At 43.8% G+C, this 27,566-nt stretch overlaps 1 protein-coding gene and 1 long non-coding RNA gene across 7 annotated transcripts in view; one reads left to right on the top strand and one right to left on the bottom strand.

Annotated features, from left to right (window-relative positions):
* The window catches only part of SH3KBP1 (SH3 domain containing kinase binding protein 1), a 285,503-nt gene that overhangs the window by 239,826 nt on the left and 18,111 nt on the right, over positions 1-27,566 (bottom strand). For 3 of the 6 annotated variants that reach the window (XM_053307972.1, XM_053307970.1, XM_053307973.1), the window contains exon 2: positions 5,834-5,965. In XM_053307972.1, coding sequence (XP_053163947.1) covers positions 5,834-5,872 — 39 coding nt within the window. In that variant the 5' untranslated portion in view covers positions 5,873-5,965. Of the gene's footprint in view, positions 1-5,807; positions 5,966-27,566 lie in introns of those variants that run through there. The other 3 variants (XM_053307968.1, XM_053307969.1, XM_053307974.1) reach the window with 2 other exon arrangements.
* Positions 395-27,502, top strand: LOC128350180 (uncharacterized). Its single transcript, XR_008319192.1, has 3 exons — positions 395-473; positions 1,479-1,643; positions 27,386-27,502. It is a non-coding gene; the product is annotated as an uncharacterized LOC128350180 (long non-coding RNA).

The following is a 27,566-nucleotide window of genomic DNA, read 5'->3' as shown; positions in this document are numbered from 1 at the left end:
ATGCTCTAAATGCTTTAATCATACATTCAGATATTCATGGAAAGCAACAATAAATTCCAAGATGGAGAACACTTAGGAACTGGGCAGAAACATATGAAACATGCCCTTTAAAAACCTTTAAATGAGTTTGTGAGAAAACAGAATAGGTTATGTCTGTCTCCTAATGCTGCCAAGTGGACATGCAATGAGGAGTGAGACAAGCCTTTCTTCTTTAAGGCTAAAGGTTATTCCAATATCAACAGAAGAGGTGCCATGGTAGGAGACATGGTATTGGATTCCACAAAATGGATGAAACGTCTCCACTTTGCAGCATAAGACTTGTGTGGACATTTTTTTGGCAGCTGTCAAGAATGCTTGTACTTGAACGCTAAACACATTCATGCTCTCATTTTCCAGGTGGCGAGATGCAGTGAGTCAATAGCTGGATGGAGATGGCCGTGGTCCCCAGTCAGCAGGTGCAGAATCAATGGAAGGTGAAGATAAGTTCCTTGTGACAGTTGTTGAAGGGTGGTGAAGACTGTCTCAGTCACCATGGTGTGATCATGATGCATTTGGCCCCATTTTGCAGACACCAGTGCCGAAGGAAGGCATTCCCCTTGGACCTTGGGTCTGTCCCTGCTCTGCTGCAAAAGTTGACACCTAGAGTATTTTGGAAGGTTGCAACAATATTTAAACAGGGAGTCCCCCCATTTTGGAAGACCATCTACAAAATTCCAGGGTTCAGCTCCCATCCATGGGAAAGCGAGTTCCGTCAGCTCAAGGCATCTGCTAGGGTACCTCCTGAATGTGAACTGCTAACAGCCACATTCTCCAATCCAAGCACCACACCAAAAGGAGCACTGCCAGGCAGAATAGTTACCTGGACACCATGCCTCTTTGTCAGTTCACATAAGACTGAGCTGTGGTGTTGTCTATGAGGATGATGACAGAGTTTCTGGCTATCCAATGGTGGAACACCTTGAACACTTTGAACATGGCCAACGATTCCAGGTAGCTGATATGCTGCTTCTGCTCCATTAGGGACCAAGTCCCAGCAACCACTTCAGGTCTCTGAAGTGTGCCCCACAACCTAAGGTGGAAGCATCCATAGTGATGGTTAGGTTGGGTGAAGGCCTGAAAAAAAAGCGGGGGGGGGTACCCTGGGCAAGGTTGGATATCCTTATCCACCAGAGCACACTATTCTAAACCCTGCAAGGCACCTGTAAGGTTTTGCATTGAGTGTGCCTCTGGGGATGGAAGTTGTTGAGGAGCTATGACTGCAAGGCTCTCATGCGTAGGTGGGCAAGAGGCAGCACTGCTGTCTATGAGGCCATCTGGCCTAGCAATCACTGCACAAACTTCATGCTGTGGCTGTGTATAGTGCAGAAGCATACCAATTAAATTCTTTGGTGGGGAAGATAGTCTTTCATGGGGAAGATAGAAAATGGCTCTTGAGTCAACGGATGTGCCCAGAAACACAAGTTTTGATTTTTTTGTAGTTCATTCGCAGGCCTAGACAGTTGAGGAGGCGTAGAGCCAGCCGTATGTGGTTGCGACCAGAAGCCAGTTGTCAATTATAGGAACATCCTTCGCATTGAAGGCAGAGATGAGCTGCTACAATGGATATACACTTTGTGAAGTCTGAGTGGAAGGACTTCATATTGGTAGGTAAAGGAACCTATACAGAAACTAATATACTTTCAATGATGGGGTGCTACAGAAATATGAAAACAGGTGTCTTTCAGATCTATGGAGGCAAATCAAGCTTTTGGAAAGTGGAGACATAGAATCATGGGGATGGTAATCATGTGAAACCTTTTGTAGTATATGTAGTCATTCCTGCCTCTCAGACCAAGGATGTGTCTTAACCCTCCATCCCTTTTGGGGACTGTGAAGAAGTGGGAGTAAAAACCTATATGCTGGTTGTGATATAGCTTCTTGATGCCTCACTTCTACAGAAGGGATCGGTCCTCCTGGACAATATATAGAGAGGGGGACATGATCCGAATTCTTGAATAGGGAGGTAGGACTTGGAATTTGATTTTGTAACCATTTTGTACAATAGCCAGAACGCATACATCTGATGTTATAGCAGATCATGCCTCGTAGTACGTTGATAGGGGTGATGTGGTGGCGTCATGGTCTCTTTGAATAGGATGTCTTGAACTTGAGAGCAGCTCGAAGTCTAGAGCCAAAAGTGGGATTGGAAGGTGTGCGATGCTGGAAATGGTGCTGGTGGCGAAAGCAGTCACTAGAGTGAAAGGTCAACGTAGATGTTGAGATGTTCCCCACCCATTGATGGGGAAGCCCTTTTTGGCCAATAGACAGACCTTAACCAAGCATGTCTCCTCAAAGAAATTGCTACACGATGCCTGGAAGCCTGCAACTGCTGTTTGGCCACATGAAGGCCCTCATTTAAGATGACCAGAGCTGCATCCTTCTGGTCCTGCTGAAGTTGGTTGAGGAATGGCACCAACTTGGCTAAGATGAAGTGCTGGTAATGTGTCCAACATGTTTGGTGGTTTGAAATGCGGACGACTAGCAGTAGAATAGACTTGCTTGCCCAATGTGTCCAATTTATTTCCTTCTCTATCAAAATGAATAGACAACAGGCATTGTCTATTTTAAGACTGGGCAGATTCAACAACAATTCAGTAGGACACAGGGTGTTTAGTTAAAAAGGCAGTGTCCTCCTATTGGATCCTATACATATTATACAGTTTTTTGGAGGATGCAGAGACTGATGCCCTTTCCCCATGTTTTAATGACCTGGGCCACTGTAAGTATCAAAGGTAATGCTACTGGAACGTAGGTATCTGATTGAATCAATTCAAATATTGAGTCTTCCAAAAGTGGCATTTGTTGATGAGTGTCCAGACCTAGGGAGGAGGCCATTAGGGATGTGCACGGTCCGGAGCAGTCCGGACCGGCACCGAAGGGGGGCCTTTCTTTAAGGGCGGGGAGGGCTTGCTTACCCCTCCCACCTCTTTGCCCCCTCCAGTGCCCGTATTTAACAGACTAACGGGGCACTGGAAACCAGCCGCCCCCGCCCCCGCCCCCGCCGCCGCGGGCAGATTTACCCACCAAAACTACCAATACCCCTGCCGCCGCCGTCGCCCGCCAGCCCTCCCTCCCTCCCTCCCAGCTGCCCGCCCGCCCGAGGACTCACTCGATGCTTTAGAAAAAACGAGAGGAGCTACCGGACGGAGCTCCTCTCGCTACGAAGGCCTGCTGCATACTGAAGGCACTTTGCGCGTGCGCGCATGCACGCGCCGCAAAGGACACCAATTGCCGGAGGCCCGGTCTACCCGGCCCGGCAGGTAGACCGGGCCTCCGGCGATCGGAGGCCCAGTCTACCCGGCCTTTTCCGGCGGGTAGACCGGGCCTCCGGCGATTGGTGTCCTTTGCGGCGCGTGCATGCGCGCACGCGCAAAGTGCCTTCAGTATGCAGCAGGCCTTCGTAGCGAGAGGAGCTCCGTCCGGTAGCTCCTCTCGTTTTTTCTAAAGCATCGAGTGAGTCCTCGGGCGGGCGGGCGGGCAGCTGGGAGGGAGGGAGGCAGGGAGGGCTGGCGGGCGACGGCGGCGGCAGGGGTATTGGTAGTTTTGGTGGGTAAATCTGCCTGTGGCGGGGGGGCGGGCGCAGCTGGTTTCCAGCGCCCCGTTAGTCTGTTAAATACGGGCGCTGGAGGGAGCAAAGAAGCGGGAGGGGTAAGCAAGCCCTCCCGCCCTTAAAGCAATACCCCCCACCCGGACCCGAACCAGCAAGGGCCGAACCGGTCCGGCAGTTTGGCCATTCTTTAGAATGGCCGCCAGACCGGTTCGGACTCACCCCTAGAGGCCATATGCATCCATTGTTTGGCAGAGTATTTTGATTATTTGGGGGATAAATTTGGTCCTCTGTGTGTTCTTGTATCACCTTCTCGATAGGTAAAGCTACTAGCACCTACTGAGGCGATCACAATGCAACTTCTTAGCATTATGTATTTATTTTATTTACAAGTTTTCTATGACTGATATCCAGATTAAAGCTGCAGTGGCGCTATAGGGAAACAGCGATTTGCCAATCTGCCCATCCCTCTGACACCCCTCCCACCAAAAATGTGTCCTTGAGGGTCACACAAGAACGTATTTTCAGGAGGCACAGTGAGCTTCAGAGGGAAGGGGAGATCAGCAAAATTGTCCCTCCCCCATAGTGCCACTACAGCGTTAGTCTGGATGTCAACCAATATATTTTTTCAGCAAATACTTCCAAGACAGATCTCTCAGCAGAATGAACATAAGAACATAAGAACAGCCCTGCTGGATCAGGCTCAAGGCCCATCTAGTCCAGCATCCTGTTTCGCATAGTGGCCCACCAGATGCCGCTGGAAGCCACAGGCAGGAGTTGAGGGCGTGCCCTCTCTCCTGCCATTACTCCCCTGCAACTGGTACTCAGAGGCACACCCTTGAGGTTGAAGGTGGCCCACAGCCCTCTGACTAGTAGCCATTGATAGACCTCTACTCCATGAAGTCATCCAAACCCCTCTTAAAGCCATCCAGGTTGTTGGCCGTCACCACATCCTGTGGCAGAGAGTTCCACAAGTGGATCACGCGTTGTGTGAAAAAGTACTTCCGTTTGTTTGTCCTAGACCTCCTGGCAATCAATTTCATGGAGTGCCCCCTTGTTCTAGTGTTGTGTGAGAGGGAAAAGAATCTCTCTCCACTTTCTCCACGCCATGCATTATTTTATAGACCTCTATCATGTCTCCCCGCAGTTGTATTTTTTCTAAACTAAAAAGCCCCAGGTGTTGTAGTCTTGCCTCGTAAGAAAGGTGCTCTAGGCCCCTGATCATCTTGGTTGCCCTCTTCTGTACCTTCTCCAGTTCAACAATGTCTTTTTTAAGATGTGGTGACCAGAATTGTATGCAGTACTCCAAGTGTGGTCGCACCATAGTTTTGTATAAGGGCATTATAATGTTAGCCATTTTATTTTCAATCCCCTTCCTAATGATCCCTAGCATGGAATTTGCCTTTTTCACAGCTGCCGCACATTGAATAGACACTTTCAACGAGCTGTCAACCACAACCCCAAGATCCCTTTCCTGGTCCATCACCAACAGCTCAGATCCCATCAGCATATACTTGAAGCTGGGGGTTTTCGTCCCAATGTGCATCACTTTACACTTGCTAACATTGAACCGCATTTGCCATTTTGTCACCCACTTCCCCAGTTTGGAGAGATCCTTCTGGAGCTGCTCACAATCCGTTTTGGCTGGTATATTACTTGCAGCTGTACTGCAGCTACTACCTCAGAACCCAGGAGCAAAGTAGGGTTCAGAAGTCACCTTCTCAAGCTGTGCACCTGATCTTTCATCCAAAGATGAAATCCCATCCAAAGCAGCCTTCTCCCTACCAGTTCACCACTATCATTTACACTTTGTCTGATCATAATCAAGAATTTTTTTTAAAAAAACCTTATAAAAGTATGGAAGACAAACTGTATATAATCCCCAAAACTTTTTTTTTAAAATGAGACACAACCTTCGGAGTCTGGGAATGGAGGAAAAACAGGAGCAGGGGTGCTTAATTCTTTTCCTGCAGACTGTTTTTCTGCTGAACCCCCTCCCCACCCCCGGAAAAATCTGGGGCAATTCTGACTAAACAGCCAGCTGAAAAAAAGAGTTAAGCCTCCTATTGTGGAAATGCTTACATGAATTTACTGACCCTTTGTGTTGGCTTTCATGACAACGAATCTTATAACAACTTAAAAATATATTGGCAAACCTACATCTGAACATAACACAAGTCAGTGACACACAAGACAGTAACAGTTTTCACTTTGTACTCACTCTTACAAAGTTGTCAGGGAACAAACCTCTTCTGCCTTTGAGCTGTCCTTCCCACCAGCCTCCATCGTCTTTTCTGATATTGGTGATTATGTCACCTACAGTGATCGTCAGCTCATCATCATGCTGAGCCTTGTAGTCAAACTCCACTATCGCCTCCACTGAAAAAGGGAAAACATAACCACATGTTACAGCATTAGGAAAGATATAGGTTTTCAAGAGCTCAAAGATCTTCCATGACTTCAGTGATTCAAGATTTTAAAAAGGCATCATCAATACATTTCCATCAATTTCATTAGCAACTTTTAATACAGCAACCAGCACCCTGAAAAGTAAAGACAGATGTGAAAACTAAACATAGTAATTACAAAGATAGTTATTTGAACAAATTCAGTCTAATCAGCTATCTTTACTATTATAATTCATGCACAAACATACAATTTCAGAATTCATAGTGTTGCCAACTGTTATTCACATACAATAAAAGTAAAGTGTGCCGTCAAGTCGTTGTCTGGTGACCACAGAGCCATGTGGTTGTCTCTGTTAGAATACAGATGGGGTTTAACATTGCCTCCTCCCACAGAGTACGAGAGGATGCCTTTCAGCATCTTCCTATATTGCTGCTGCCCAATATAGGTGTTTCCCATAGTCTGGGAAAAGTACAGATAGAACAGAAAGAGCTGGTAGAAACAAGAGCCAGTGCTCTGTTATAGTTTTTCTTAAAAAGTACTTTATATTTAGCTGAAAACTGCAATACTAGAAAGACTGAACACACACACCCTTTGGCTGATTTGATTAGTTAATCACTTTCCTGTTCATCTCTGGGGCAGATATACTGCACTTTATTCTGCTTGGTTTTCTCTGCCACCTTCTTTGCTGCCAGCTAACAGGTCACAAAATTATTAAGGTGATAAATTACATTGGGGGTGGGGGGGTGGGATTCATCCAACTTTGCTAACCACTAATCAGGAGGTTGTGGCTCTGATATGTGTAGGATACTGATGTGATGGGGGAACTACCTGCCAGCAGATCTGTAAGGCAGAGGAGGCAACAAGCTTGTACTTCTTTCCAAAAGAAGATACCAAGCAAGGAACACCACAAGGAAACAAATCAACAAGAAAACAAAGGGGTATGGAGAAGCTAAGTTTGTTAAGGCTAGTATTTTCTAGGGTTTGATTTCTGGATGGCTAGAAGTATGTTTTTTGACAACACAGGAGCAGTTAGCCTGACAGGGGGATTAATTCCAGGTGAGTGACTCAGCTTCTGGGAGGGGTCACATTCCTAAGGAAGTCAGATATCCAGCAGGTTTTGGAAGACAAAGCTTGGACCAGAAGAGCTTTTCTCCCAAGATCCTTGCTAACAGGAGTTTGCAGATATGGAAGACGTTTTGCAGGAGTTTAGCGGAAGATGGTTGGGGAACTCTGTGGGGAGGCACATAAGAGTCCCCCCTTCATCCCAGAGGAGACACATAGCACAAGGATAAGGTGAGTACTACCTGGCTTCTATAATTTTCTTGGAGGACAAAGCTTAAAACCTTTAATTAGCTGACAATTGCACCCAATACATAGCTTCAGATGAACAAGCCCTATAAATTCTAAATAGACACTCAAACCAGTTACAAAGGAAGAATGCCAGCAGGTGCGGGGGTGCTGCCCAGTGTATTGCACAGAGTGTTGCATGTATGACTATTGGCCTGAGGGGCACAAGCCATGGGTGGGTGCTTGCTGTAGGGAGCTCGTGGCTCTCAGGGAACAGGTTCATTCCTTTAAAGCCAAGGTGGCTGACCTGGAGAAGCGCAGGGAGACAGAGAAGTGTGTGGATGAGACCCTCAGAGATGTGGTAGAGGCATCCCACTCCAAGGCTGACAGCACTTCTGCTGTCATGGAGAATGAGGGTCTCAGGCAAGGAGGACATCATTCTAAGCAAACACTAGCAGGGGCCCCTTCGTTGGGTGATGCACCCATATCCTCTCTCTCAGAGGATACTCCTCCAGTATCCTCTGTGGGGAAGGCCTCCTAGTAGTGGGTGATTCGGTTGTTGGGGCATAGAGAGAAGGGTCTGTGACCTGCGTGTAGTCCACACGGTGACTTCCTGCCTGGTGCAAAGGTTGCGAATATCACGTTGCATCTAGGTAGGCAGTTAGGCAATGCTGGAGTGCAGTCAGCTGTCATGGTGCACGTTGGCACCAATGATGTTGGGAAATGCAGTCGGTAGGTCCTGAAAGCCAAATTTAGGCTCCTAGGTAGCATACTGAAGTCCAGGACCCTCAGGGTAGCATTCTCTGAAGTGCTAACTTCAGAGTTAGCAGAGTTTTAACTGATAATGTTTTGATTGTTTTTAATGTTTTAGAATATTGTTTTTAAAAAAATAAATTGTTGTGTTATTAATTAAAAACAAAAACAAGAAACTTAAGTTTTACTTTTGTTTTTATCTTCTTGTAAAACGCCCAGAGACGTAAGTTTGGGGCGGTATAAGAATATGTAAAATAAAATAAAAATTAATAAAATAACTGTTACACATGCAGGGACAGTGAGACAGGCATAGCCGAGGGGTCTCAATACATGGATGAGACAGTAGTGCCGGGAGGAGGGGTGTAGATTTGTTAGGCATTAGGATACATTTTGAGGCTAGCAAAGCCTGTACAAAAGGGAAGGGCTCCACTTGAGCCAAGATGGAGCCAGACTGCTTAAAATAAAAAAGGTTGCAGAGCAGATTTTAAAATGACACTTGGGGAATTGCTGACAGGAACTGGGTGGTATCTGGTTCAGCAAGCAACACCCCTAAGATGTGAGGGTGCACACATTTTGGTTAAACTAGAAAGGGACAGAGTTTCGCAGAGGGAAACACAGGACAACTGGCCAAAAAGGTCAAAAAGGGAGACAGCACACACCAACACCAAGTGAGTGACCTGGTGTCTTTATACCTATGCCAGAAGCCTCCAAGTGAAGATGGGTGAGCTGGAATGCCTGGTTACTAATGAAAACAGATATGGTGGGTGTAACAGAAACCTGGTGATGGCGAGAACCAGTGGGGCACAGTTTTTCCTGGATATAAACAATACAGAAGTGTCAGGGAGGGGAGGATTAGCACTATTAAAGAAGGGATAGACTCCAACAAGCTAGAAAAACTAGGTGGACCCAAGTCCTCCACAAAATCATTATGGGTGACAATACAAGGACTGTAAGGAAATACGTTACTAGTAGGGATGTGTGAATTGATTTGGGTACAAATCTATTTGTACCTGAATCTAGCTGATTTGGGTGATCTGGAGACAGAACAAATTGCCCTTGTGGTCCATTGGCTAGATTCAGGTCCATATTGAATTGCACCAGATTTGATTCGAGATTCAGATTCCTCCTATTAATTCCCCCAGATTCCCAGCTGCCAACTGTCAGCTGCCAGGAACCAAATACATCCCCCTCCCACCAGCAATGCAGTGGGGTGCTACTCAGTTTATGTTCTAGGTTTTTTTTTAAAAGTGTTTAGACTCTGGTGTCCAATAATCTTTCCTCATAATAAATCCCTATGAAAATTCATTACACACCAAAGAGTCTTCTACAAGGGCTAGAACTTACCTTCTTTTTTAAAAAAAATGAAAGCTGGGGATCCATGTATAGGGCTAATTCGAATCCCCATTCCTATGACGGAAATATAAGTAACCAGTAAAAACTTTAAAATATATATATTTAAAAAATCAATTAAGTGCCCCACTGCCTTGACATTTGTATGGCAGGTGGCACCCATGGGGACCTACCCACCAACCAAATATGGTTGGCCCTAGGCCCAACCCCTACATATGCCCCTAGAACCTTTATAAGTGGTCTGGATCAATCCGAATCAAATCCAATTTGAATCTGGAGTGATTTGGGGGGATAGATTCGGACACAAAATAAATAAGTGACGAATCAATTGGGGCACAAATCAAATAGAAAAAATTGATCCATGCACATCCCTAGTACAGAGTGACACACAGAGTGATCTGGAGTGGGAGAAGCAAATAAGAGAGGTGTCGGGGGGGCAGTAATAATGGGTGACTTCAACTGCCCACACACAGACTGGGTAAATTCACACATTCAGGTAATGAAAGAGGCCAAATTTCTAGACATGCTAAATGACTGTGCCTTAGAACAACCAGTCATGGAACCAACCAGAGAAGAGAAGTTAGAGAGCACTTGTCCCAGTACCGATTCCTGGGGGACCCCTTTCCTACTTCGCTCAATTATGAAAACTGTCAATTTATTCCCATCCTCTGTTTCCTGTCCTTCAACCAGTTACTGATCCACACACGAACCTGTCCCCTTATCCCATGACTGCTAGGTTTACTCAAGAGCCTTTGGTCAGTAACTTTGTCAAAAGCTTTTTGGAAACCTTGTCTGCCCTATGCTCCTTGAAGGAGAATGTTAACACAACAGAATAATGGGATATAAATGAAAAAATTAAAATCATCTTCATGCACAAGAAATAGAACTCTTCAAATGAGCCTTTAATATACTATAACATCTAGGCTAAACATTTGAGATCTCCTAAATCTTTGAAACCCAAAGATTCACAATTACCAGAATAAGATTTCTAATACTTCCACAGCAGTTGCAGAAGCAGGCAATTATAGTTTAGCTTTATTAAAAGTGATTTTAATGTTTTCTAACTACTTGCATTCAGTTAAACTAGTTTAAGTTAATTTACATAGAAGTATAGAATTTTAATCAGTTGTCAGTTTCACAATTTTTCAACCAATAAAGAAAAAAACCCACATTTTCATTAGGGATGTGCACTGATCGATATCCGTGCACAGATCTGAAGCTGAACCAGTTTGCAGCACCACCCTTCACAGTCGAATCGGTTCGGCAGCCCCACAAACTTGTTCAGCTTCTAATCTGTGCACAAATCTCTATTCATGAACATCCCTGCTTCAGGCTCTTGGATCAAGGCCATTTCACATCCTGGCAAATGTGTTTGAAGCCACTGCACGTACAGACAACAGGGCTTCATAGTTAATCACAGCTCTCTGATGCATGTATCTTCATGAGACAATCATTTCAAAAAATGTGCTTGTAGCATTTACACATACAACAGGCACACTTTATATGCACAATTGAAAAACAAAAACCCAGCTTGAGGAAAGCAACTCTTTTACCTACTTGTAGTTAGATTTATAAACCATTTGACATCCTAACTAACATTGCTTCACTAGTGATATCGACATAAAACAAAGTATGTACAGTTTTCCAAGCCAGCTTAATTCCCCCACCTTTTCTCAGGATCTCCCCAGTACTCAGTGCTTACCACAGGAGTGTCCTAAGTTATATTCATAGACAGAAATGGAGCCTGAAGATTATTCAGTTGCCTTTCACCAAATTCCACCAAACTGTCCTTTCTTGACCTATGTATGTGTCTTCAGTAAACTCCCTAGCACTCTATCTTTATGTTGCTTTATAAACGAGACACCATACTCTAACCCCATTATACATGAATACATCTACCTTACTCACAAGTACACTTGACGCCCTTACTTGTAAGTGGACCCATAACCTTACTCCTTACTCTTGATTCCTTGGTTGCAAATAGACCATCCATTCTTACTCATTGAGCCTTACTCAAATGTAGACCCCCACACTTATAGGTAACTACAAGTAAGGATATATTACCTTTGTGAAGGAATGAGGCCTGAAGAGGAGGCTTGAACCTCCTCTTTTTGTATATACAGGAGTGTAACTATAATAGGGCAAGGGGGGACAGTTCTCTGGGGGCCCACTGCCTTGGGGACCCCCCAGAGGCAAGTCACATGACTGACTCCCCCAGCGACGCACCTGCCCGGGCTTCCTTCAATTGTATTCATCCTCCAAAATTGATGTGAGTGTTAAGACCTGGAGCTACCACAGCTTGTCTTTCTCTAGTACCATTAAATGACTTGCATCGTCCACAATTAACAAAAGCTTAAAAAAAATAATTTAGGATGATGTTCTATTGTGGCACATAGGGTGTGTGTGTGTGTGTGTGTGTGTGTGTGTGTGTGTGTGTGTGAGACCACTATTCAGCCTCATTTAAGATATCTTTACTTCATGAGCTGAGCTTCAGTGTGTAGGAGGCCCATTTTAAAATCTTGTCTCTGGGCCCACTCCAACCTTGCAACGGCCCTGTGTATACAGGATTTCTGTGTTGCAATTGCTTTCCGTATTCCCTATGTTAAAAAGCTGAGCAGAGGTCAAAATTTCATAGCTCCTGTTCTACAGTTGGGTTTTGGAGGAAGAAGAAATATACTGGTTTGATTTGATAGAGTAAATAATTGAGGCAACTTGAGTTGTATTGGTTTGTTGATTGGTTTGTTTGAAAACATTTGGAGGGAAAAGAGAATATAAGAAGGCTGCCTTCAGCAGAGCTTAGTGCAGTGCAAGTTGGAGAGCTGAAGAGAGTTAAAGAGAAGGAGTTGCTGTCAAGAGCTAATCAGAACTAGTGCTGGAAAGAAAGTTGAGCAGTCAAAGGGAGAGTTGTGACATTCCTTTAGGAGAAATGGATCACTCCTAAAGCCGCTGAAGGAACAGTCTGGGAGGGAACTCAATCCCTAGAACTGGGAAGGAAGAGCAAGATCTGAGGCTGAGCGAGGGAAAAGCCAGTCTTGCTGCAGAAGCTGACTAGGGGTGATTGCAAGGGGACTCTTGGTCAGGACTCTGAGTTAGAGCCCAGTATTTGTGCCGGATAGATTGGATGCATTTTGCTCATATTTTGTTTCTTCCTTGTGCTCATTTGGTTGCTGTCTTGCACAAGAACTATTGTTTTGAATTTAACTATTTTAAAATAAAATTTCTTGTTTTGAAGTTTAAAATATGTATCATTTCTGGCCACAATGGTAAACTATCAGTGATGATAGGAGTTGTAGTTTAACATCTGTAGGATGGCCAAAGTTGTGCAGCCTTGTTCTAGACTCTCTTTATCAGGCAGCTACATTCAGAATCCGGAAGTCAGTCACCAGGACTTCCCTTCCAATTCTGGCTTCAGAACCCTCAGTGGACAAAACTGACAATAAACACCCTTTGTTGATTTTACTCTGTTATTGTTAAGAGTTCAGAGGATAACAACTCAGGAAATACTGGATTTATATTTTTCAAAACACAGGCTTATGCGTCAGCGCATACATGCATTTAAAAAACATTTTAAAGATAATTTTAAAAACAAGTTGTTCTGGTAAGAACTAATCTGCCTACTTTCCTTTCACTATAATCTTAATTGATCATTACCATCTTCATGAGTTAGGTCGCTTCAGCCTTAAAGGTTCACACATCCGCCATCTTGAATTGGAGTGGATGACACCATCACAAACTATGCCACTGAGGTGTCCCCTTTGTGTCACTCACTACAACTGCACCAAATTTGGCCCCAAATGGTTAGGGAGTCTACATGTTAGCCCACTTGTGCCTTAAATGTTCACGCATCCACCATCTTGAATTGGGGTGAATGACATCATCAAAAACTCATTGTTGAGGTGTCCCTACAATTTGTACCCAATTTGGTTCATATTGGTCCAGACATTGCAAAATTGATGGGGGGGGGGAATGGACACACGGAATTATGGGTGATCTCACAAGCATACTTTCCTTAAGGAAAGTAGGCTAAAATATATGTTATTTAATGGCAAAAAAGCATAGCAAACGAACAAGGCATCCCTTTTTACGAGTGATATTTAAATTGCTGAATCTCAGCCATTTTTCAACAGATCTGCATCAAATCTGGAGGACTCTCTTTGATCACTTAGTTAATAGCTGCATGGGGTCAAGTAGATTGGACGATGGTTTCAGTTTTATGACCAACAGAATGATCAGGGCTTATAATGGTAGAATGTTGGAACCACTCCTTATCTTAACTCTGCTCGCTGTTAAAGGTAAAGTGTGCCGTCGAGTCGGTTTCAACTCTTGGTTTCCACAGAGCCCTGTGATTAGTGCTAGTATAATACTGTTATCATGCTTTTCCTTATATGGAACTGTTTCTCCTATCAGTATTTTCATTCCATTCTTCTTCTTCCAGTGGCCCAAGTGTACTTCTTTGTAATTCGTCTAATCCAGAAGAAAAAGACTAAACTTAACCACTGTTAGTATTTTACTCCCAACAGTGGTTATGCTGTGTTTTTCAAAAGTTAAACCATGGTTGAATATTAAGCGTTAAACACTCCTCAAGCAGTAGAGCAGTATTAGGAACCACTAATATGCTACCCAGAGTGACATTCTCCCCAGAGGTGCAATTCAAATTTGTCACCACTGATATAAAGATCTTAGTAAATAACGATCCCAATAGTACTATTCTGCTAAAGCAGTCTGGTTGCCATTGCCAGAATCCACAACAACTAAATCTGGAAATCACAGGCACATCTAGAGTTGAATCATCTCCAGGACACATTCATTCAGGATATTTACAACTCTGAAATTGAAGGAGCAAAGAAAGAAATACCAACATGCATCAGCTTTCAAATGTATGTCTCTGCCACTATGATAAGCTAATATTGCAGTTGTTAGGGAAACAAGCTGCCAGGACAGTCAGGGGAAAATATATATATTATATATAAAAATATCTATCTATCTATCTCCAATGCAGTAATTAAGAAAATAAAATATTAGCTTAAGAGCTGTTACATCGATATGCCCATGGGAATGGTCATAGCTACAGTAGTGCCTGGCAGCGCATGTGCACTACCAACCTCAAGCTTTAGTTACCATGCACTATCATTGCTGGTAGCTGCACTGCACTCCCTCCTCCTGCCTCCCATTTGATTTCACAGTGTCACCTAAAAACTACAAAGAGTCAGACATTTTTCTTTTTCTCTATCCATTACCTCCAGTTGGCCAGAGCCAATAAGTTTTGACCTCTCTTTCAGCCCTGTTTGGGGATGTAAACAAGAGACTCAAACACCCCATGGTCTTATCGATCAGTTTATCAATGGGGTTGATGCCCTCCTAGCAAATCTGTTCCTAGCTCTGAATCTGAGAGATGTCACCTCCTATTCAGTGTTTCCTCTAAAAGTGATTCCCAGTTGTTGACTACAACTCCAATAATTACCAGCCAAAGGCCATTGCATGTGGGGATGTTGGGAGTTGTAGTGAACAACATCTGGGAATCCCTGTTAGAGGGAACAGTGCTCCTATTGGTTGTAAAGGGTAATTTTGGTCACGCCTACTTCCATCTGATTTGGTGAAGTCATATGTTCTCTCCTCCATTGTTTTCTGTCCTGCAGGTGAGCTGTAACCAGCCCCATTTGTTCCTCCCTAGTTAAGTTGGCCTAGAAAGATATAACCTGTTAGTTCTCCTGCAAATCAGGCCTGTAGGTTAAAAACTAATTCAGAAATTTTTACTTTTTTATACACCGGGTTCTTCCTTCTACCCTGACCCTTGTTTCTAAGCTTGTAATAAAACTTTTAAAAAATTATTATTATTTTTTTGACTGTGTGGGGTTAGTAGTGTGTTATACCTTCCATAGGGGCTTGCAGACAACAGACATTGGGGTGTGTGGTTTGAGCGTGCGTGCCCCCCAAAATGTGGGAACCACCAGCAGGAACTTGTCCCCAGCCACTGGCGAGCTCCTTGCACCCCTAATCTTCCTCATGTCTGTTGGGCTCACACAGTTTTTCAGAAACCCCAAAGACAAAGGAATGTTGGCAGCATTGTTCCCTCTAATTTTTTAAATCAGTGGAAAAAGTTTTATCCTGGGCAGCAGCATTGAGGCAGTGTGCGCACATAACTCACTCACACAGACACACACATAAAGTAGTTTATTGCATGTACAGGGTGCAAACTTTAACTTTTCTTCTCCTGCCAGGGGGAGTCGCCACCTCCGGTACTCCTCCCCCTTCCCCCAGCTCCAGTCTCCATCTAGGCCACTGGGGGTGGGGTGGGGGGTCTGTCACCACCGCCTTCCGTCCTCTGGTGCTCCAAGCTGGAACTGGAGAGGGTGGCGGCCCTGCCGGAGGGCGGGGGAGGAGGTGCAGCAGCACGGTGAACCAGTCGGGGAGAGGGGGAAAGCTCGGAAATCTTCCCAGTGGCAGGGCGGGGGGAAGAGCAAAGACTGCGCACCTTCAGAAACATCTGTGCAGGAGCCTGGAAGCTGCACACCTTAGCGGGAACAGTGGTTAGAATATAAGAACAGCCCTGCTGGATCAGGCACAAGACCCATCTAGTCCAGCACCCTGTTTCACACAGTGGCCCACCAGATGCCTCTGGGGAGTCCACAGGCAAAAGATATATGCATGCCCTCTCTCCTGCTGTTGTTCCCCTGTGACTGGTATTGAGAGGCATTGTGCCTCTGAGGCTGGAGGTGGCCCACAGCCACCAGACTAGTAGCCATTGATAGAGCTGTTCTCCATGAATTTGTCTAAGCCCCTTTTAAAGCCATCCAAGCTGGTGGCCATCACCACATCCCATGGCAAAGAATTCCATAGATTATGTGCTGTGTGAAATAGTATTTCCTCTTGTTGATCCAAAATTCCCCAACCTTCAGTTTCATGCAGTGACCCCTAGTTCTACTGTGAGAGAGGAAAGAATACTTCTCTGTCTACCCTCTCCACTCCATGCATAATTTTATACATTTCGATCATGTCTCCCCTTAGTTGCCTCTTTTCTAAGGTAAAGAGCCCCAGATACTGTAGCCTAGCCTCATGAGGAAGGTGCTCCAGGCCCCTGATCATTTTGGTTGCCCTCTTCTGCACCTTTCCCAGTTCTACAATATCCTTAAAATATGGTGATCAAAGCTGTACACAGTACTCCAGATATGGCCGCACCATAGATTTCTACAAGGGCATAAGAATATTAGCAGTTTTATTTTCCACCCCATTCCTAATGATTCCTAGCATGGAATTAGCCTTTTTCACAGCTGCCGCACACTGAGACGACACTTTCAATGAGCTGTCCACCAAGACCTCAAGATCACTCTCCTGGTCAGTCACCGATAGTTCAGATCCAATCAGCTGAATGTGAAGCTGGGGTTTTTTTGCCCCAATGTGCATCACTTTACACTTGCTTACATTGAACCACATTTATTTAATTAATTAAATTTGATTAATCAATTAAAGCATTTTTATACCACCAAAAGCTTACATCTCTGGGCGGTTTACAACAGAATAAAAACAAAGTAAAACATTCGTTAAGACAAAAATGGGGTGGGGGAGGAACACACACATTACAACAATTAAAAATTTTTTAAATAATATTTTAAAACAGCATTAAAACCATTAAAACAACATTAATTAAAAGCCTGGGTGAAGAGATGTGTTTTTAAAGACTTTTTAAAAGCTGTCAGAGATGGAAAGGCTCTTATTTCACTAGGGAGCGCATTCCAAAGCCTTGGGGCAGCAGCAGAGAAGGCCCATCCCTGAGTAGCCACCAGACGAGCCGGTGGCAAATGCAGACGGACCTCTCCAGCATATCTCAGTGGGCAGTGGGGTTTATACAGAAGAAGGCGTTCCCTTAAATATCCAGGGCCCAAACTGTTTAGGGCTTTATAGGTTATAATCAGCACCTTGTATTTTGCCCGGAAACATATTGGCAGCCAGTGTAGCTCCTTCAATACAGGAGTTATATGGTCTCTCCGAAATAACCCAGAGACCAGCCTGGCTGCCGCAATCTGGACCAGCTGTAGTTTCTGGACTACGTACAAGGGCAGCCCCACATAGAGTGCATTACAGTAATCCAGTCTGGAGGTTACCAGCAGATGTACCACTCTTTTGAGGTCATTCATCTCAAGAAATGGACGCAGCTGTAGTATCAGCCGAAGCTGATAGAAGGCACTTCTGGCCACCGCCTCAACTTGGGACACCAGGGAGAGGATCGGATCCAGAAGCACCCCTAGACTGCGTATCTGTTCCTTCTGGGGAAGTATGACCCCATCCAGAACAGGCAGATCAAAATCATCTCTTGAGTTCTGACCCCGGACAATGAGTACCTCCGTCTTAGCCAGATTCAGTCTCAGTTTGTTATCCCTCATCCAGCCCATCACTGACTCCAGGAAGGCATTTAGGGAGGTTATGCCCTCTCCCGATGATGCTGACATGGAGAAATAGATTTGGGTGTCACTGGTAGCACCCTGCACCAAATCTCCTGATGATCTCTCCCAGAGGTTTCATGTAGATATTAAACAACACTGGAGACAGTATGGAGCCCTGGGGAACACCATACAAAAGTTCAGATTTTGAAGAACAGCAGTCTCCAAGGGACACCATCTGGAAGCTGCCAGAGAGGTAGGAGCGGAACCACTGCAAAGCAGTGCCTCCAACTCCCAACCCCCTCAGACGCTCCAGAAGGATACTATGGTCGATAGTATCGAAAGCCGCTGAGAGGTCCAGAAGGACCAACAGAGTCAAACTTCCTCCGTCAATTCCCAATTAGAGATCATCCATCAGGCTGACCAAAGCAGTCTCCACCCCATAGCCAGCCCGAAAGCCAGTTTGAAATGGGTCAAGATAATAAGTTTCATCCAAGACTGTCTGGAGCTGGGAGGCTACCACCCTCTCAATTACCTTGCCCAGCCAGATAATTTGCCATTTTATTGCCAAGTCCCCTGGTTTGGATAGATCTTTTTCGAGTTCCTCACAATCTGTTCTGGTTTCACTACCCTAAATAGTTTAGTGTCATCTGCAAATTTGGCCACTTTGCTGGTCACCTCAACTTCTAGATCGTTTATGAACAAGTTAAAGAGCACTGGTCCCAGTACTGAACCCTGGGGGACACCACTTCCTACCTACCTCCATTGTGAAAACTGTCCCCTTATTCCTACTCTGTTTCCTGTCCTGCAACCAGTTACCAATCCTCACATGAACCTGTCCCCTTATTCTATGACTACCAAGTTTACTCAACAGCCTTTGGTGGGGTACTTTATCAAAAGCTTTTTGGAAGTATACTATGTCAACCAGATCACGTTTATCCACATGCCTGTTTTCACTCTCAAAGAATTCCAAAAGGTTAGTTGTGGTCGGCTGTGTCTTCCCTGTCAGTGTACACAAGAAGGCTGGAAGCCACTTATTCCTACCAAACAAACCCTAAGAGAACCAAGTCCTCCTCACAGAGGTCTTTAGGGTGGTATTAAGGAGACTGTGGCAACAAGAACCCAAAGAAGAGAGAACTCTGGGAGAGGTAAGGGATGGATAATACCTGACTGGCCCTCTCCCTACCATCACACCATCTACAGTGGTCCCTCGACTTACGAACTACTCGACATCCGAATTTTTCGACTTACGAAAGGAAAAAGTGGCTGCACGCTTACGAATTTTTCGACATCCGAACGGAAAACCGCCTCTTTGCCCCCGCCAGAGGCCGTATTTTACAGAATAACGGGGCGCTGGAAACTAGCCGCCCCCGCGCCGCCCCCCCGCTGCAAGCAGATTAAGCCCAAAACTACTGCTACCACTGCCGCCGCCGCCGTCGCCCGCCCGCCAGCCCTCCCTCCCAGCCGCCCGCCCGTGTCCTCACCCGATGATGCCGTTGAAAACAAGGAGAGGAGCTACCGAACAGAGCTCCTCTCTCTATGAAGTCCTGCCGGCTACTGAAGCTTTGCACGCACGCATGCGCACGCCACAAAGGACGCCGGTCTACCAGGCCTTTTCCCGGCGGGTAGACCGGGCCTCCGGCAATCGGCGTGCGCATGTGCGCGCGCAAAGCTTCAGTAGCCGGCAGGACTTCATAGAGAGAGGAGCTCTGTTCGGTAGCTCCTCTCCTTGTTTTCAATGGCATCATCGGGTGAGGACTCGGGCGGGCGGGCGGCTGGGAGGGAGGGCTGGCGGGCGGGCGACGGCGGCGGCAGTGGTAGCAGTAGTTTGGGGCTTAATCTGCTCGCAGCGGGGGGGGGCGGCGGGGGGGCGGCTAGTTTCCAGCGCCCCGTTATTCTGTAAAATACGGCCTCTGGCGGGGGCAAAGAGGCAGGAGGGGTAAGCAAGCCCTCCCCGCCCTAAAAGGAAGGCCCCCCTTCGGTGCCGGTCCGGACTGCTCCGGACCATGCACATCCCTAGCATTTTGCATGCCTTTAAAGTGCACTTGATAAAGAGTTTTGCACATAATACTGGGTGTCTGGGTCTTTTTCCTAGGCTCCGGAACGAATTAATCAATTTCCAATGCATTCCTATGGGAAACCGCTTTTCGACTTACGAACTTTTCGACCTACGAATGTGCATTTGGAACGGATTAACTTCGTAAGTCGAGGGACCACTGTACTAGCCATTTGTTGTCATGCTGATAAACAATTCAAAGCAGAAATGCAGATGTTGGTCTTGAAACCCAACATGGTTTTGAAAATTGGTTTCAAACACTACAATTGTGTTTTAATGTAGAGTCCATATAAGTCAGGAGTAGAGTCAGCAGCTGTATTTAGATGTTCAACATTTGTTTAGATGTTAAACATTTGTGCAATGTGTGTTCAGTGTAGGGAGGCACAGTTCTCTTTATGTGCGCAATTATTTGCACTTTACGTTGAGCACAGGTATAGCAGTATGCTTCTTATCTGTACATGCATTTGAAGGGCCTGTACCCAGCTTCACTTTTAAATCACACAAAGTTGTACAAGCTCCATGAGTGTACAGCTATCATACACTCATTAAAAGTGTCCAAATAGGAATAGGGAAAGACAGTGAAGAAACTGCTTCAAATAAACCCAGCAAAGTTTAGATTATCTGTTTTAGTAATAAGGAAAAGAAATTCTTATTGTGCACAATCAGACCATCAATGTTCTCAGTTTGAAGAACAAGAAATGCAAGTACCAAATGTGTGGCACCTCAACGTTATGTTTTTGAGCCACAAGGCAGTAACATTTCTGTTGAGTACCACCTTAACCAGTCACCCTATGCCCTTGATTATACCTAAAGTGCTCTTTTATATGAGTGTTAACCATTGTGAAAGTCATGTCAACATCACTGTATTGATAAAATATGGAGCTGGGAGGGGACAATGATTATTTTAACATTTAATACAAGAAACTAATTGGCTGACTCTGTTAGCCACATGGGGGGAAACTGTAGCAGTAATGGGTAGCATCCTGAGAAGCAGTTGTACAATAATGTGCACCATTTTCTTTGCCCCCTATTCCCCTCTGCAGTCTCTCCCCCCCCCCCCCCCACAAAAAAAAGCTGCTTCTGAGGGTCAAGGGACTTTTGGCAACAGTGTAGGATGTGGTGTGAATGGCTGCAGAAGGGAGGGAAAATACCCTTGAACTAGGTGAAGATTTTCCAAGTGTGAAGCTCATTTCTGGGAGTATCGTAAGTGTTTAATCACAATAATTAAAAGATCATATGAAACCATAAGCAAAGCTATACTGAAGCATCAGCTACCACACATGGAAACATTTATCTTTCCAGTATGGCTTTACATACTACCCATTCTTTCCATTTCTGTACACCTTTCAGCTCAAAAAGAGCCCTGAGGTGACCAACAACTTAATAAGAATTATTACAGTGTTAAAACCCAATACAACTAATAAAACCATGACAATAATAACAGTTTAAAAAGCCAGTCATTCCCATGGATCCAAAGCAACAGAAGTCTGGAGGAACAAGTTTTTACCTGCTTTGTAAGAACAGCTAACCTTGCAATCATCCTGTAGAAAGAGTTGTACTATAAAAAAGGAGGAGCAAAAACGGAAAAGGGCCTACCCGAGGAGCAAAGTTGCACTTTATTATGACACATGGAGGGGATGAGGGGAAAATGAGATGCCCTGGAATCAGGCTACTTAAAGGCTTAGAAGCACAATATCTGCATCATGAATTGAGTATGGAAACTAACTAACAACCAACATAGTTGTATCAATTCCAACAATACGTGAACCATATGACTGGCCCGACAGACTGCCACATTCTCAACTAGCAACCATTTTTGAGCAGTCTTCCAAGGTAGATCCAAACATCAGGGTTTGACTTTACAGTCTTGTATGATAGTGGCAGTTATCACCATCTAAAGCCAGAGTGTGCATGAAATCAAAGAACTTACACAGGATGGGTTGTGTAAAGCAGCAGTAAGACAGTCAATTTCAAACACAGAAGCAGCAACCAGAGAAGGATACTGAGCCCTTCACGCACTTACCGGCTTCCACCAACAACCTGCCCATTTGGCCAGACTTATTTCAGGTCCTGGAGTCTGACTAGAAGAAAACTGGCTTGGGGAGGAAGCGATGGACAAGGGTTCAACATTGTCTTCACATCTGCTGATTTACGAATTGAACCTCCCCCCACCCCGCACGTGCACACATGCTCATGTAAAAGATGTATGACAAGTCACATTCTAAAGCAACGGTCCACTGCAGCAACATGTGATTAGTCTTGAATGTTAGAAGTTTCTACATTAAACTGAATCTCCATATTTATCATTTAAATTGCAAGCAAGATAGTCAAGCAGATGGGGCATGACGAACAGTAGCTCACACTCTCTTGGGCTAAAATCTGTAAATATCAAGACACTATCTATACAAGAGAATAGTGGGTTGTTGTTTTTTTACTGCTACTTGGCAATTTTTAAGTTTTGTAAAAGTTTATAACATTGGAAAACAATTTACTTGGTGAAACTAAATGTTCCCACTTTCCCCCAACCTTCCACAACTCATATCCTGGAATTTGCCTGAAGAGACAGTAATTAATAACAGAAATGATGTTTTGAAATATAACATATTTCACTCCTTATTTTAGCCTTCCTTATAAATAGAAAAATCTGTATCCATTGCCTCCATTTAAAAGGCTGTGAAGTTTCTAATACTGTCAGATTATGGCAAAAATTATGTTATAGGTTTTAGAGCAGCTTTACACGGTCCACATTCATGATTAGAACAGTTTAAAATCTACATCTGAAGTTGAGAGGCAAAGTCCAAATCAACGCTGAGTAATGGTCTGTTTTCAAAGCATCAGTTGGAATTTACTTTAACACCAAGCTATTTAACTAGAACTACTAAGTGCACATTCCACAAAACACTTCACCAAGTCCAATTGAAATTAATTTTGACTTGTGCATGAGAGAAGCCTTGTGGATTGTATTCTAGGCTATTCCACAGAACAGAACCATAACTGAACTGGCAACATGTAAAAGAAATAGGAATAATTTTCATCAAAAACTTTTCCACACACAAGGGAAGTCAGGGAAGGGAGAATATGTCAATACAACATGAGAAGTTTGCTGCTTTGCAAAGATGAGATATTTTATTTAGTTATTACATTTATATCCCACTCTTCCTCCAAGGAGCCCAGAGAGGTGTACTACATACTTGAGCTTCTTCTCACAACAACCCTGTGAAGTAGGCTAGGCTGAGAGAGCAGTGACTGGCCCAGAGTCACCCAGCTAGTATCATGGCTGAATGGGGATTTGAACTCGGGTCTCCCCTGTCCTAGTCCAACACTCTAATCACTACACCACACTGGCTCTCCATTAAAATTAAACATTAAAATTTAACACAAGTTAAATTACAGGGTTGATTTGCCTTGATTGCCAAAATTCATACTGCACAGAGATGAAAGAAATTAAATTACAGAAATAACAACCAATAATTTGCAAGAAACAAACCAACTAATGTACAGTACAGCAACAACACCACCACAAGAGCTCGGATATAAGATCAGTGGACCTGTAAAAGAAGAAAGTAGTACATCACCTAAATGGAAGATTAGATTAGAAAATAAAATCGCCAGGCTTAGATCAGATGCTAGTAAACTGAAAGATATGAAAGACAAGAATCTGAAGAATGAAAACACCAAACAGTATCTGATCCAAAAATACCACCTAGATTCAAGGAAAATTAGAGAAGTCCTGGAAATAATAAAGCAGCAAATAACAGCAGTGTCAAAGAAGATCAGCAGATACAAAGCCGGAATTACACAACACAGGCAGAACCTCCAATTCCAGTCGAATCAGAGATGTTTCTACCAAAGCATAGAAGGAGAAACTGCAAGAAACATAGAAACACCAAATAAAGAAGAAAGAGTGCAATTCTGGAGGAAACTATGGGGCAATCCAATAGATTATAATAAAAAAGCAGGCTGGGTGATAGAGGTCGAAAAATGTAACCAGCAAATGCAAGATCTAATAATAACACCAGAATTAATAAGTGAAAGAGCAAAGAAAAAGAAAAATTGGACTGCACCAGGTGACAATGAACTGCATGACTTTTGGCTTAAACACCTAACAAGCATTCATAAACAACTATCAAAACAGTTCAATCACATTTTGCAAGGAGGTGATATTGAACAATGGCTAACAACTAGGAAAACTCATCTCATAATGAAAGACCCAGCAAAAGGTGCAGTTCCAAGTAATTATAGATCGATAACCTGTCTGCCAACCATGTTCAAATTATTAACTGGAATAATAGCAGATGAAGTGATGCAACACAACTAACAAACAGCTTCCGGTTGAACAGAAAGGAAATTGCTTGAACACCAGAGGAACAAAAGACCAGCTGCTGATTGACAAAATGATTTTAGAAAATTGCAAGAGAAGAAAAACAAATCTAAGTGTTGCTTGGATTGACTACAAGAAAGCCTTCGATTCATTGCCTCACACATGGATACTAAAATGTTTAGAAACCACTGGTGTCAGCAAAAACATTCAGATATGTATTTAATAAGTAATGAGCATGTGGAGTACACAGTTAACAATCAATGGTGAGACACTTGGACAGGTTAGCATTAGAAGAGGCATTTTCCAAAGGGACTCACTATCCCCTCTGTTTGTAATCGCCATGACTCCAGTTTCACAAATACTAAACAAAACAGGCCTCGGATACCAAACATCTAAAACATCAAGTCAAATCTACCATCTGCTGTACATGGACGATCTGAAGTTGTATGGAAAGTCCCAGTCAGAAATCGAATCACTGCTAAACACTGTCCGTATATTCAGTAGCGATAGAGCAATGGAGTTTGGACTAGACAAGTGTGCTGCATTAATAATGAACAGAGGAAAAATAACAAAAACAGAAGGAATAGAACTGCCCAATGGAAGCAAGATCAAGAACCTGGAAGAGAAAGAACATTACAAATACTTGGGCATTCTCCAGGCGGAAAACATTGCACACACTGAAGTTAAAAGAAAAATTGGAAGTGAATACATCAGGAGAGTTAGAAAAATCCTAAAGTCCAAACTCAATGGCGGGAACAACATACAAGCCATAAACACCTGGGCTATACCTGTTATCAGATACACTGCAGGAATAATAGACTGGACCCAGGCAGAGCCAGACAAGCTAGATAGTAAGACCAGGAAAATAATGACCATCAATCATGCTCTGCACCCCCGCAGTGATGTCGATAGGCTCTATTTCCCTCACAGCTCAGGTGGAAGAGGAATGCTGCAAGTCCATCAAACAGTAGAGGAGGAGAAAAGAGGCCTTGAAGAATATATCAAGGACAGTGAAGAAGATGCACTTCAAATGGTCAATAATGCGAAACTATTCAACACCAATGAAACAAAGCAGGCCTACAAGAAAGAAGAAGTCAAGAACCGAGCAGAAAAATGGAAAAAGCAGCCACTGCATGGTCAATATTTGCACAATATAAGTGGAAAATCAAACATCACCAAGACCTGGCAATGGTTTAAGAAAGGCAACCTGAAGAAAGAAACAGAGGGTTTAATACTGGCTGCACAAGAACAGGCACTAAGAACAAATGCAATAAGAGCAAATGTCGCAAATACAACAACAAACAGCAAGTGCCGCCATTGCGGCCATTGCTTTGCAGTGGTTCCACTCAAATCTCTCGGGCAGATTTCAGAAAAGCCGTTACTTGGAGACTATTTCTTCTTGAAGAGAGAGCTTTTGTATGGTGTCTCTCAGGGTTCCATTTTGTCTCCAATGCTTTTTAACATCTACATGAAACCAATGGGAAATATCATCAGGGGATTTGGTGCAGGGCGTTATCAGCACGCTGCTGACACCCAAATCTATTTCTCCATGTCAGCTTCATCAGGCAATGGCATAACTTCCCTAAATGCCTGCCTTGAGGCAGTAATGGTCTGGATAAGGGATAACCAATGGAGATTCAATATGGAGGTGCTCACTGTAGAAAGCCACAGTTTGGGAAATGGGATAGATCTGCCAGTTCTGAATGGTGTTACACTCCCCCAGAAGGAAGTTTTTCTGGACCCAACCCTCTCTCTGGCACCTCAGGTGGACTACTGTAGTGGTCAGGAGTGCTTTCTATCAGCTTCGGCTGGTTCGACAACTGCAACCTTTCCTTGAAGTGAGTGACCTTTAGACAGTGGTGCACATGCTGGTAGCCTCCAGGCTTAACTACTGCAATGTACTTTACGTGGGGCTGCCTTTGAATGCAGTCTGGAAACTTCAATTGTTGCAGAATGCTGCTGCCAGGTTGGTCTCTGGGATGTCCCGTATACTATATTACTCCAGTTTTAAAAGAACTACACTGGCTACTAGGAAGTTTCCGGGCAACATACAAAGTTCTGGTTATTATCTATAAAGCCCTTAATGGCTCGGGCCCAGGATATTTAAGAGAATGCTTTCTTCATTATGAACCCCACTGCCTATTAAGATCTTCAGGAGAGGTTTGTCTGAGAGTACCACCAGCTTGACTGGTGAGCCTTCTCTGTAGTTGCCCCAGAGCTGTGTAATGCACTTCCTGCTGAGATTGGAGCTGCTCCATCCCTGTTGACCTTTAGGAAACAACTGAAAACATCTCTTCAGTCAAACTTTTTAGCTATTTAGTAAGTTTTATAGCTATTTTAATTTGAACTTTTATATTTTTTAAGTTTTTTTAAAAAATTGTTTTAATGTTGTAAACCACCTAGAGACTTCTGTAGTGGGTGGTATACAAATATGCTAAATAAATAAATAAATGTGACCAGGATCTCAAGTTGGGATATAATCACAGCTTCATATTGTTTCTTTTGCAATTCTGGCTAGAAGCAGCCAGAACCATCTGGTTCAAATGCTAGAGACTGCCATTTGTTCTAATCTACAATCAGAAATATAATCTGCTTCCACCCTTAACATGCGAGGGTGAGGGGTGGAAGCAGTGAAGGAGGGTGAAGCAGTGAACACACAAGGTGAGCGGACATCGTGTGAAACCATGACTCAATCCTGGCTTTGCACTACAGCTGAAGCACACCACTGTCATTTCCATTTACTTTTGATATTTTTTTTTAAATGGCTGTCATGGAAATGTCCTAGGACCACAGATGTTTGTGATTCTTTTAATTAGTAATGCTACTTGAGAACCGAAAATGGACCAGAAGCAGAAAGGCAGTAGTCATATATTCGGAATTACAAGCCTATTTATGCCTCCATAGCAAAGATTGAGTATCCATGACATACCCAGGACATATTGGGAATTAAGATGCATTAATAAGGCATTGGCATTGTACCCTATTACTTCAAAGAATTACCAAAACAGTTACTTATGCTTACTTAAGCTAATGAAACAGCAGCACACTTTCTCTTTAGCAAATAAACTGTTTATTCTAATTAAATACACAGAAGGCCATCTTTAACATCATCTTTTTATAAAACAGAAAATATGGAACCTGGTATACTCTGTTCAATGAATTTTTGGTAGCCACTGGACATCTCCCCCAATCAGACCACCACCAACGTATCTCTAATCTGTTGCACATGTGCTTTGTTTCATTTTCAGATTTATGCTCCTGGATGGTTCCAATTCAAGGAATAGAAAATGTCTGCAAGGGGGAGCACCACATCGCTACATTCTATTAAAGGTGTGGCTTTGTTTACTGTCTGGTGAAGGTCAGGCGATGAAATACTTCATACTGGAGGTTTCAGGCAAAATGTTCCATTTTCAAACTTTTCTAGAAATC

Source organism: Hemicordylus capensis, chromosome 3, assembly GCF_027244095.1.
Source record: "Hemicordylus capensis ecotype Gifberg chromosome 3, rHemCap1.1.pri, whole genome shotgun sequence".
In the NCBI taxonomy this organism is placed as follows: domain Eukaryota; kingdom Metazoa; phylum Chordata; class Lepidosauria; order Squamata; family Cordylidae; genus Hemicordylus; species Hemicordylus capensis.
The sequence above is the reverse complement of the archived record's forward strand: the minus strand, read 5'-3'. Positions and strand labels throughout refer to the sequence as shown.